Source organism: Canis lupus, chromosome 27, assembly GCF_048164855.1.
Source record: "Canis lupus baileyi chromosome 27, mCanLup2.hap1, whole genome shotgun sequence".
Classification (NCBI taxonomy): domain Eukaryota; kingdom Metazoa; phylum Chordata; class Mammalia; order Carnivora; family Canidae; genus Canis; species Canis lupus.
Window position 1 is genome coordinate 36,176,502 of NC_132864.1, and position 13,176 is coordinate 36,189,677.

Sequence of the window (13,176 nt, forward strand, 5' to 3'; positions counted from 1 at the left end):
GACTGCTCACCACATGGCCCTAGGCTTAACCTGGTACACACTTGTCTGATTCGACCCTCCCCGACTCCTGGGAAGCCAAGATTACTGGCTCTGTTTTATTGAGGAGAAAGCAGAGACCCAGAGGGGAGATGACTTCCCAGCATCACATGGTGTAACAAGTGGCCCGACCAGGCCTGGGTCTATCTTCCCTGGAGCCCATGCAAGGCCTTGGCCATCTAAGACAAAGGGGCAGGGCGTACAGATCTGCTGACTCCGGGGCAAGTGCTGGAGAGGGCCGTGGTCCACCATGAGGACAAGGGGACCCCACCAAGGCTGGACAACAACTGGGGCACTCGCCTCACTAAAAGGTGAGCTGGGCGAGGGGCTTCAGTGCTGAGGTAGGTGAGGCCAGGCCCAACTGCTTCTGCCCAGAGCATGCACTGGAAAGATTTGATCTGCTTTGTGTAACAAGCTGTCCCAAACCTCCTGGGAATATGAAAACCTTGTGAAGGGGCTCTTGGTGGCTCAATCAGTTTAGCGTCTGCCTTCGGCTCAGGTCATGATCTCAGGATCCTGGGAGACAGCCCGAGTCGAGCTCCCTGCTCCGCAGGGAGTCTGCTTCTCCCTTTCCCTCTGCCGCTCCCCCTGCCCATGTGCACATGTGCACCCGTTCTATCTCAAATAAGTAAAATACAAAAGCCACGTAGAGAGAGCTGAGAAAGACTGCCCGCCCCAAAAGAGCCCACGAGAATAGCTGCTGGGACTGCGGCCCACCTTCATTGGGCCAGACAGGAAAAGGCTCTTCTGGCTGGAGCAGGCCACTGGATGAGGAGGAGGAAAAGGCGAGGGGGCATCTAAAGCAGGTGCACCAGGCTGGGAACCAACTGAGCAGTGGCACTGTTGGTGGGCATTGTCCTTTGCTGAGTCTGGGAAGGGGACAACTGCCCACCACAGACAGGCTGAGGACAGGATATGTGTGGGGCCTGCTGTGCCCCATCCTGAAGGCAGGTGAGCAAGGACAGGGCCACCCCTTTGGGGCAGCCAGCCCCATCCCTGCACTCTGTGGTGTCAGAGCCAGGAGGAGCAGGGGGTTGCTCTGGGCAACCCCACACACAGCCCCCAAAGGGTAGAGGGGTGCAGCAGCTTTCCTGCTCAAGGCTGCCTGGCTGAGGCACCTTGCAAAGGGGCAGAGCACCTTGATTTGCTCCTCCCGCAGCCCCTCCCTCTAGGCTTCTGCTCCTCCCACTGCTTCAGCTTCCATGTCCCCCGCACCTCAAATTTACCAGGATCAGAACTGTACCTGACATCAGGCCTGGTAAGGCCTGTCCCTCCTCAGGCCCACACTGCTCCTTTCTGAGTCTGAGGAGCCCGTTCCCATAGGAGAGGCCTGAGCACAGCCTCTCTGCCTCCCTCTCCACTCCCTGGCCGGTGCCCTCCGGGAGGGGCACCTGTTTTGACCCCCATGGCCCAACCCAAGCCAGGCTGCACACAGGATGTAGGAGACAGAGTGGTCCCTGCACCGTGCTGCTGCCATAGCTCAGTGCAAATTCACAGGTGCCCCAAGTCACCCTGGTTCCAGGCCACAGTCTGAAGGTCCAAGGGGCCTGGCCATGGCCAGTGGGACCCTGATGCTATTCAGCAGCACCCCAAAATCTAGTTCCCGAAGAATCCTCAATGTCGGCACCAGAGTTCTCTCCTGTAATGCCTGGCCACAGAACAAGACCTGTTTCTGTGTGGGGTTAGCAGAAACGAGGGAGCAGAGACACCTGGGTGGCTCAGCGGTTGAGCATCTGCCATGGGCTCAGGGCGTGATGCCGGGGTCCTGGGATGGAGTTCCACATTGGGACCCCACAGGGAGCCTGCTTCTCCCTCTGCCTGTGTCTTCTCTCTGTGTCTTTCATGAATAAATAAAATCTTTTTTAAAAAGAGAAACAAGGGAGCAGACAAGAGATTCTCCCAGAATTCCCAGCAGTCGCCCAGCTGACAGGGACCCTGGGCTGGAGGCTTCTGCGTGGCGATTGCCTCTACAATCCTGGTTTCTGGTCCCCTGACTAGCAGCACCCCGGGGGGGCCTGAGAGTAGAGCCAGGCCCTGCCAGGCAGTCATCGGTCCTGTGGCACCCCCTGCTGGTCACTCTGGGAAACCACACAGTCGGCCCCAGCGGGCCGGGGCAAGGATTTAGCGGAAAGACCTCTGTTCCCCTACAGGTACCGCATACTACAGACAAGCAATTGAGGCACAGTTGCTGGAACAGATCAAGGGCCTCACATGAAGCTGTTGAATTAATGAAGGACGGATGGAGTGAATTGCTACAAATAACTAACAAATGATGCTTTAAAATATGGCATAAAGCTGGCTAACTCTAATATTTCTTTTGAGTGCCAGGCACTGTGCCAGGTGCAGAGGCTGCCTTCTGGTGTGGCAGTGGGTAGAAAGCCCATTCTAATGACCATCAGTAGGTGAGCCAGCTGAGTCCAGACTATGCCAGGCCCACAGGCACACGGACTGCGGTGCTCCGTGATGAAGCCGAGGCTCCGACCCAAGGTCACATGCTGGTTAAAACCACAGCCACTGAAGTAAATGAACTCACCCCACTCAGAGGTCCAGCAAGGAGACCCCCTGGGACCCAGCCACACTGACCAACCCAGAAGCCACAATGCTCAGAGTCCCCCCAGGGGGACTTCTTGGGGGCATCCGCCACACTGTATGTCTCCCTCTCTCCCTCCAGCTGCCACCCCCCTCCCCAGCCCTGCCATCACCCCCACTGCTGCACATCCCTCACCCGAGTGTCCCAGGCCTCCCCTCCCGGCACACCACAGACAATGAGCAGCACCCGAGAAATCCTGTGATAGAAGGTGTGGCTCACCACTAGGGAGCTTTGTCAGAACCATGCACTCCCCTACCCCTTGTGATGCACCCCGTGCTTATGGATTCCAGAACAATTCTGCAGGAAGGAGATAGGACCCTCCCCACCAGAACACAGATGATTGTAGAGCTTTTTTTTATTTATTTTATTTTATTTTTTTCTGTAGAGCTTTTATAACTAAGACAGTGTCAGCCTGGCAAGGGCCAGACAGGGAGAACTACAAACAAACAAAAATCCAGGCCAGGTACCTCCACCAGCTAAATGTGAAAAGCGAGACTCTTACACTTTTTTTTTTTTCTTTAACCCAGGCTTTATTTGTATTTCTTTGCTTTCACATAAATTTTCCTCAACATGTTATTACAAGGTTGATAAAGCTGAAAGAATGACACAGCAAACATTCATGTCTACAACCTAAATTCTACATTTTTGTTTATCTGCCATGGATTCAATATTTTTAATGCACTTCAACTTTCAGAATATTTTACCTCTCAACACCTCATGTATATTATCAAAAGGCATTTACTTGTTTAGCTTCAGTTAAAATTCATATACAGTGCAATACATTTGAAATACATAGTAAGAAAACTTGAAGGCCTATGTAACTCAGACTCCATTTGTATTTCTGTTGTGACTAATGATTTTGAGCATTTTTCATGTCCTCATTGGCTGTTCCTATAGCTTTGTCAAGTTTCCATTAGAATGTTTGGCTGAGTTTTTATTGAGTCTGGGGTTTGAGAATTCTTTATTCTGGACATTAGTCCTTTGTCAGGCATGTTTTAACATGTCAGGCATGTAATTTCTCCTAGTTTATGCCATACTTTGTTTTCTTAAAAATATTCTCATCAGAAGATAATTTTGATGTATTCTAATTTGTTTTTTTAAAATGCTATTTCATTCTGTTGTCCTTATTTATTTATTTGGGTCTTTTTTTAATTCAGTTTGTCAACATGTAGTATAACACCCAGTGCTCATCCCATCAAGTGCCCTCCTCAGTGTCCGTCACCCAGCTACCCCAACCCCCACCCACCTCCCCTTCTGCAACCCTTTGTTTACCAGAATTAGGAGTCTCTCATGGTTTGTCTCCCTAATTTTTCCCACTCAGTTCCCCTCCTTTCCCTTGTAATTCCTCTTACACTTTTAGAACAAAATAATGTAGAATATCTTCATGAGCTCTAAAGCAGCTCCAAATACACACACACACACACACACACACACACACACACTACATTCAGTTGAAAAACTACTGGGCTAATGAATAAACAAATAAACAGTGAAAAGCCACACAACAAGCCAGAAAATGGTATTTGCGATGTGTGTGGCCAACAAACGATTGGAATCCAGGATGAATGAAACACTCTCTCAAATCAATAAGAAACGGAAAAACAACTCAAAAGAATATGCTCAGGCTCCTGGGAGGCACTGGGCAGGAGAGGGGAGGCGGGGGCCTCTCCCAGTCACAGGGGATGGCAAAGCCACCCAACAGCGAAACAGCACAGCACACACCACCAGGTTGCTGGTGAGGATGTGCAATGGGCTCTCTGCGGGGGGAGGAGGGTGGGCTGGGAGGCAACTGCAGTATCCAGCCAAGCTGAAGGCCGTGCATTCTCTGGCCCCCGAAAGGATGCTCTCCTCCAGCAGAGGCCTTGGAGGGACTCCAGGAAAATCTGAGCGGGAACGCTCAGGATCAGAAACAAGCAGCCTGCCCCATCAGCGGAGCAGGGCTGAGTGCATTGAATGTGAGCGTTACGTTCAAGCTCCAGAAGGGCACGCCACAGTTAAAATAGTAAAACAGCCCATGACGCATGGATAAATCTCAAAATTATAACGTTAGGTTCTTTAAGTGGCAAGGGACTTCAAGTGGATAATTCAACAAGATCCATTTGCATAGAGTTTAAAACATGCAAGGCAAGATCTCTATAAAACTACATTCATGGTCAAATACAAAGACCCGCATTAGAGATATAGTCAGAAATTACTGGTGCCTCCGGGGAGAGCAGGAGAAGGGGTGCTGGGTGGGGAGGGTTCACAGGGTGCTTGGACGGTTATTACTCTTTTTAAAACAAAAATCTCAAGCAAATACAAAACATGGTAGAATGTGAAAACTTAGCAAGGCTCTAATGGTACTTGATGTTTACTATTGTCTCTGTACTTCTCGGAATGGCTTAAACAGGTGGCAATAACAAAAGAGCCGGTTGGGAGCTCCACACCCCAAGGAGGAGAGTTCCTCCGTGGTGGGCGCAGGGCATTCATTTGCTCAGCCCTGAGCCCTGGGACTTCACCAATACCCACTGCCTCAGTGGCCCTCAGTCATGTCGTCTCAAGGGAGAACCAGCCAACGCGCGTTTGAGAAAGATCTGGGCACCTGCTCCCAGAGACAGATTCTGTTGGCCTAGGGCAGGACCGGGGATAAGTGGGTCCTAAGACCACCAGAGGGTTCTATTGTCTGGCCTAGCATGCTCCCCAATACCCAGCCCGGCCCAGCTGGGAGAAGGTGTGCTTCCCAGACGGGCAGCAGCGCCAGGTCACCAAGGGCTCTGCTCCGTGTGACCTGCCTCTCTGCACCTGAGCCCACAGTCCTCTCTCTCTGGGGTCTCAGCTTAGGGAGTGCTTACACATGGACTGGAGCGTTTATGGCACGTGTCATGCAGGGCAATACCCTACATGCTTGGCAAGGATCTTCTCACTCACCCTCACTTTCGGCCTCTGAGGCAGGTAGTATCAGCCTTGCTTCAGAGATGAGGAAATAACCCATTCAAGGGCATGCAAAGAACCAGGGGAAGGGCAGGGGAAACCCAGGGCTGTCTCACTCCTGGGCTGCAATGCCTTTTGTCCACCTTCAACTTAAGGCACCTCCTTTAAGGCCTTGACATCATGCCTCTCGGGGTGAGCCCTCTGTTTAAAAATGTTCACTGCACCACGTGACAGGGCGGATGTGAGTCTGACACAAATCTCAACCCTCTAGCTATGGTGGGCGGTGGCTGTCACCCTGGACTCCGCATCTAATCAGCAGGAGCACCCAGCTGAGGGGGACCTCAAGCCTGGGAGAAGAGTGGCCTTTGGGGCAGGACTTCTTTCGTCCCTAAACATGCTATGGCACACTTCCCAAAAGATGACATTTACAGGGCTATAGCCATTAGGGAAACACAAATTAAAACCAAAATGAGACACTACCACACACCCACCCACCCAAATAACGAAAATAAAGAGCCAGGAATGATCGAGTGTGGGTTGAAGATTGGGAGCATGTGGAATTCTAAGACACTGATGGTGGGAGTGTAAGTTGGTATAACTATTTTAGAGAACCATTCTACCTTCTAAAGCTGAACATAAACTTGTCCCATCCCCGGCAATTCCCCTCCTAGGTACATCTCAAAAGAAATGCATCTATACATCCAACAAAAGACACTCAAAAGAATGTTTATAGATTCCCTATTCTCAGTAGCCATACACTAGAAACAATCCAAATGTCCGTTGGCAACAAAGTAGACAAAGAAACTGTAGTATATTCATATAATGTGAATACTGTACCCCAGTGCAAACCAGCAAAAAAAAAAAAAAAAAAAAAAAATCACATATGAATCTCAGAGGCAAAACATCAAGCAAAAAGAAAGCTAGAAACCAGATATTACAGACTGAACGTTTCCACTAAAGTAAAGCTTAAGAAGAGGCATAAAATAATCCGTAGTCTTATAAAGAAAAGACAGTTTACCTTTGGGTCAGAGGTAGTCACTGGGGTGGGGCACATGGGAAATCTTTACAGTGGTGGCGCTACCCTATAAACCTCTTCATCTGGGTCATGGTGCCACGGCATGTTCGCTTAGTATAATTTAATAAAACGTTAAAAAAATTTAATAAAACGTTCATGCGTTATTTGCTCCTTTTTGATATGTGTATTGTACCTTAGTAAAAAGCATAATTTTTTTTTTAAAAGCGTGCTCTAAACAGTGATCTGCAGCATGGCATGTGAGTGACCTGGAGTGGAGACCAAGGGGCCGCCTGAGTGCCCACGGAGAGCCTACCTGAGGGAAGCTGGGCCACGTGCTTCAATGCCAGGTGCAGGTTCTCTCGACAGGCTGACTGAGGGTCATTCAGCAGGTAGGCCAAGGCAAGGATGACATCATGCTTTAAAAAGCCCTCTCTGGGGAAAAGAATACAGATTTAGATATAATTAAGACCATGCCTGGAGAGAATTCAGTAAGACAAAGAGGAAGTTGTCCACCCAACACTCCTCCTGGGGCTTGAACTGTGCTGGCTGTCACAGGCCACATTCCTCTGGCTTCCAGGGAGAAAAAAAAGATGGGGGGTGGACAATCGAGAGAATCCCTACAGGCATGAGAGCAGTGTGGCCTGGGTGGCGTGGGAAGAACCACACACTGGAATGACACATCTCTGCCCCTTCCTTAGCTAGAGCCCTGGATCCTTCTTTCACTCTTGCCTCCTCAGCCCTCTTATCTGTAAACTGAGGATGAGACAGCAGAACCTCACAACTGAACTACCCTGAACTTTGGGGCTCCACCCACCAGGGCACACCCCCACTGAGGCTCCAGGCTCTGCAAGCCCTGCCCCTCGAAGCCCCTGCCTCTTCTCCCACCTGAATTGTGAGCCTGCCAACAGCCAGATGCTTGCCTCCAAACCTATGGATGCCTGGTATGCTTGTTGTTATAATTATAGAAGTCAATTAACTATTAGGTAAGCCAATTAGATGTGAGAAGAGGTTTTATTTTGTTTTCTTATGAAAACAAAATTGATTGCTTTGGGAAGATTCAAAAGTGATTCTCAAAAAAAAAAAAAGTGAGATGACTGTAAAAGATTCTAGAAGGTTTTTATATACAGATTACTCCATTAATGTCTTTGAGTTCCCGCTCTATTTGAAAGAAACCAAAGCTGCAAATTAGATGATATTATAGGTGTGGTTTAAGCAAAAGAGATGATGAGAAACACCAACCAGTGGGCCCACCCCCAAGAAGAGGCCTGGGGGGCAAGCAGGGATTGGTGAATGCCTGATTATTTGTGTTTGGGGTTAAAATGAAGCAGTGTAAAGGGAATGTACAATTTCTTCAGTTAATGGCTTTGTAACTATTTCCTTTGATTAATCGCTGGGCCTGAACACATCTGGTGTAAGGGCTTCTGAGGTCACACCTCTCAGGGCTGGAGTCAGAAAGAAGTGAGAAGCGACATCTGGATGGCTCAGCAGTTGAGCATCCGCCTTTGACTCATGGCATGATCGCGGGGTTCTGGGATCGAGTCCCACATCGGGCTCCCTATGGGAAGCCTGCTTCTCCCTCTGCCTGTGCCTCTGTCTCTCTCTATGTGTCTCTCATGAATAAATAAATAAAATCTTAAAAAGAAAGAAATGAAGAAGTGAGAACTCGGGGTGATGCCCTTGCCCAGTGCCTGGCACATGGAAGTGCCCAGCCAATTGTGCTCTTGCTGTGTTGGCCAGGATTTAACATTCGGTGAGTTCTGAGTCATTCTGGGGCAAGAAAATCATAGCGGGGCACCCAGGCTGCAGAGGACTTCCCTGATCCCCCATCTTGAGGTGTCGGCCTCCTCAGTCCGTGCCTGGTCACCCACTCATTCCCTGTCACTCCTGCTTTGTAAGTCTGCTGTGTTTGCTGTGAGGCCATTTGTCCCACTCACAGCAGGCAAGCAAGAGGTGGGCAGGCGGAGCTAGGCCTCCCAGGAGGCTCTTCCGTGTGTGGCCTGTCATGCAAACTGACTCCTCAAGGCTGCTATGCTCATCCCCTTCCTGTTGCTACTTGTGTGGGTACAAGAGGCACAAAAGTTTCAACATGAGCAGTTGTTTCGAGCCTGACCAACTCCACGAGCTACTGGCTTTAAGTTATAAGATCACCACCGAACTCCAGCAAACTTCAGAAATGGGCCTCCGTTAACTTTCGGCCCTTTGCATTCTTGGTCTATTGTGGTGTGGTGGAGTGGGGGGCGGGGGGCGTTCTGGAATCCCCGACCCTGGTCACTTGGTTCTCCTCCCTATGCCTGGTGGTGGCAGTGTGAGGAACAGCGGACACCAGAGGAGTGTGCGGGCCAGGCCATAGCAGGCCCTTGGTCAGTGACAATTTCTTCACCGCGTGTCTCCCCAGCCCCTGCCAACGTGGCCACATCCAGGAACCCGCCTCTCCCCCCAACCTCCTCCTGCTGCTAAACAAATCTACAGGCACCCCCACTAGGTTCACAGTTCCCTTGTACTTGCCCAAGCTCCAATCACCCCTCCGCACAGCGTCTATCAGCCCTTGCTGGGGGTGAGTGCTTAATATCCACATCAGGTCCAGAAAGAGAAAAAAGGAGCAGGAAGGATGAGAGGCGCTTCCCTCCTCCATGCTCCTCAGTATTAAAGCACTTTCCATGGGTCTGTCTCAAATAAGCACAGCCAGACTCCACCAAGGTCACAGCAGGAAAGTTTGGTGTCCCCGCTTACCAGGGCTCCTGCACCCCTCCTCTGTCCCCATGCCCTTCTCTCCTTCTGGTGCAAAACATGTGAATTGGGGCTCTCACTGTAGCATCACCTCCCCATTCATTCATAGCAACCCATTGGGCCAGGACTGCACATGGTGTGGGTTAACCACATCCCCTTCTGGGAACCTGGAATTAGACCCCAGAGAGGAGTCAGAGAGCGGCGAGGTCAGGGGGACTGAGGGACTGAGGCCACCATCTGGAGATGGCTCCGAGCAAGTGGGTGTGTGAGTTCATAGACACTATCTGCAGGGAAAAGGAGGCAGCAGCCTCCAGAGAGATGAGCACCCGGTGGCCACCCAGGCCGACGTGAGGCAGACGTTTCTGGGCTGAGTGCTGCACATGCACCAACCCGTTTAATTCCTGCTCCCATGAGCAAGTGTGGATGAAGACACTGAGGCACAGAGAGCTTGAGGAGAGGGGGATTGAGCAACCTTACATTTGGTGAAATGCTGAGATGCCCCGATACCCCTGAAAGGATCTCAAGCTTCCATACAGGGGCATGTGTTGTTTACATCACACAAGTTGGAAGCCAATGAGCACCCTGCCCCTCTATTCCTTCTTTCTGGGCAGTAGTCCTTGGGCAAGGCCCCAGGGCTCTTTGTGATTTTCGGTTCTGTTTTCAATACCAAGTAAAACTGGGGGTCCCAGGTCAAGAGTGTGAACTGAACCGATCTGGGAAAGCACCCCCACCCACCCACCCCCGACACACACACACTGGCAGACAAAAACAGAGTATTCAAGGTCATCCAAGGGTGCTCCACCCAGGGGAGGGATGTGGCTCCAAAGCATGACATTGGTTTCCAGAGACAGCTGCCCACCTGCCCACGTTATGGGTCGCCATGATGGAGAGCACCTCGGTGGCCTTTATCCGCACCATGTCATTATTATCCTTCAGCAAAGCTTTCAGGCTCTCCAGGCAGCCTGCAAGGAAGGCACAAGAACCTCTGAACACTGACCAGTCGCAGAAATCAACTAACCCAGAAGTCAAGAGGTGAGGCAATATTGGGCAACAAGAAACTACCAGAAGCTTTGCTGCTTTGGGGCCTTGGGGGATCACATCAGTTGCAGAGTATTTCTGATTCACTAAAGGAGTCTCTGTGTGCTAGAAAGGCTCACACAGGGGACTTTTTTTATCTAACCCCCTGCACGCTTCCGACCAATAGCCTTATCTCTCCATCCACTTCAAGATTTTTAAAAATGGCCTTTACATCTGGAGAGACTGAGGGGTAATATTCTCAACCCTGTCCCAAAGTAGTCATGTACCCTGGAACAGGCTACACCTGGGGATGCCAGGTTGAGCAAATAAAAATCCTGCTGTATTTATTTATCTGGCTACCCTAGCCTCATACCCCTCCTTCCTCTGAACCTCCGGTTTTCTTATCATCTTCCCTCCCAAGGCAGGTGCTATTAGAATTAAGATAACACGGGCACTGCACTGGGTGGTGCTGGCCCAGAGTCAGGCTTATTAAACAGCAGTTTTTATTACTGAAGCTCCACCCGGTGTCCTAGGCCCTGGTTCTAGGAACCACAGCCAAATCTGGAATTAACTAGCCCTTGAGCCAAGGCCGGAGGGAGAAGCATAGTTCATCCATCCCCATCTGAGAAATGTGTAACCATGTCAGGAAAATCACCTCAAGCCTTATTTTGATCATTAGAAGGATGGGACACAAGGGTCATAGCTCCCAGAGACACGTGTGGTTTTAGTAAGGCGTGTGCCTATCTTTTGTGATAGCCTCGTGGTTGAGATAGATAAACAGGGCTCTTTGGTGGATTTATGGCCAACTAGTTGAGCCACAGCAGAGAGGGCTGATTCATGGCTCTGAGTAGGACGCTGGTGGTGTTTGACTAAGGACTAACTAGCTCGGACGGATGCAGTGAAGGGGCCAGGTCGCCTCAGCCCCTCCCATTCCAAGCCACTGTGCTGTCCATCCAGACCCCAGTCATCGTCACCCGGGCTGACACTCACCTATGTCAATGGCCGCATAGACATGTTCAGGGTCGTGCATGAGGTCGCACAGAGCCATGAGGGCTTTCTGCCTCGTTAGCAGGTCCTCCGACTGCAGCTCCTCATTCAGCTTGGGCAAGGCCCTACAGCCATAGGCAATGGAGGCCTGAGCAGGGTTAATGTCAGGGGGCAGGTACATGGAGACCCGGGCATGGGACATCTTTCCACGCCTGCAGAGGGCAACTGTCTAGCTCTCAAAACAAAGCTCTGCAGAAACCACTGATTAAAAGAAACCAAAAAATTGTTGTTATTACCACGGGCATTTAGAAGCTACTCCTCATTTAATCCTCAAAACTATAAAAGCAACCAGGTGGGTATCTTTACTTCTATTTTGCAGATGAGCAAACTGAGGCTGAGAGCAATGAAGGGATCTGCTCAAGGTCACAGTAAAGATAAATAGCAGCCCAAATTGCAAACTCCAGAGTTCTTCCATGCTTAACGACAGAGGAAAACCACCAGTACTTTACAGGCTGGGCCTTTGGTCAAAGGCTCCAAAGAGACAAAACAAACCAAAGAACCAAACAGGAATATGGCCGCCACATGTAGTACTTACCTAACACCAGCAATACCTAGTATCTAACTCAACTACCCCAGAAGGAGGGGACTTGTGTTATCCCAATTTTACAAAGGAAGTAGTTGAGGTCTAAGGGTAGGAGTTGGCTTCAGGTCATAGAACTGATGAGGCCAGGCCCCAGAGTTTAAATCCAGGTCTAGCTCATCATCCATCAGGGACCCATATTCAGATGCTTCTGATACTTCCACAAAAAACAGGAATTAAGGTTAAAGCATGATTTATTTTTATTACACACATGTACACTTGGAGCAACTATAGGCAGTGTGGCTCAGTATAGCTGACCCTTGAACAACACAGGTTTGAAATGCACAGGTCCACTTACACGTGGATTTTTTTACAATACAGAACTTTTTTACATAATACTTTGTGCATACTTTTTCACATAAATACCAAATGCATTCTCTCTCCCTTATGCTTTTAATAACATTTGGTTTCCTCTAGCTTCCTTTATTGTGAGAATACAGTATATAATAAATACAACATAATGTACATGTTAATGAATGATGTTATCGGTAAGGCTTCTGGTTAATAGTAGGCTTCCTAGTAGTTAAGGAGGGAGTAAAAAGTTAGAAGTGGATTTTCAACTGTGGGGGAAATGTAGTATTGGCTCTCCTAACCCCTATGGTGCTCAAGGGCCAACTGTAGTTAATAATGGGCTCCAGAGGGACGCCTGGGTGGCTCAGCAGTTGAGCATCTGTCTTCCAATCAGGGCGTGATCTGGGAGATCAGGATCAAGTCCCACATCGGGGTCCTTACAGGGAGCCTGTTTCTCCCTCTGCCTGTGTCTCTGCCTTTCTCATAAATAAATAATTAAAATCTTAAAAAAAAAAAAAAAAAAAAAAGAATGGGCTCCAGACCCAGGCCATGGGTGGCCGTTCTTCTACCTGTGTCTTTCTGAAGTTGCAAAAGGCAGGTGATAATAGCTCCTCCTTCCCTCACTCCCAGAGTTGTCATATGAACTGCTACTCATGAGTCTGGCACACTACTGTCACAGTGGTGATTACTGCCATTAGTCCAGTGACAGTCCCAGCCCTGTGGGAATGATCAACTCCAGTAGAGTAGGTGAGCCAACCTCTGATTCTGGGGACTAAGTGACCGGAGGAAAAGAGGGGAGGGGACCTGGCTGGGAGCGGCCTTTGCCATTTCTGGGCTCCCCCTGCAAGACAGTGGGTGCTGGGGACAAGGGCCTGACCTCCTCCTTAGAGGAGCATGGGTTAGGGAGAGCCTTGGGGTAAGAGGACGCGAGCCCGCTGTGAGCCGGACTGGGTGGATCTGGGG

The 13,176-nt window shown here is 49.9% G+C and overlaps 1 protein-coding gene across 3 annotated transcripts in view; it reads right to left on the reverse strand.

Annotated features, from left to right (window-relative positions):
* Positions 1-13,176, reverse strand: part of RSPH14 (radial spoke head 14 homolog) — a 78,077-nt gene that overhangs the window by 64,714 nt on the left and 187 nt on the right. For 2 of the 3 annotated variants that reach the window (XM_072803389.1, XM_072803388.1), the window contains exons 2-4: positions 11,286-11,543; positions 10,138-10,240; positions 6,865-6,983 (exon numbers count right to left, since the gene is read on the reverse strand). In XM_072803389.1, coding sequence (XP_072659490.1) covers positions 6,865-6,983; positions 10,138-10,240; positions 11,286-11,484 — 421 coding nt within the window. In that variant the 5' untranslated portion in view covers positions 11,485-11,543. Of the gene's footprint in view, positions 1-6,864; positions 6,984-10,137; positions 10,241-11,285; positions 11,544-12,782; positions 13,166-13,176 lie in introns of those variants that run through there. The other variant, XM_072803390.1, reaches the window with a different exon arrangement.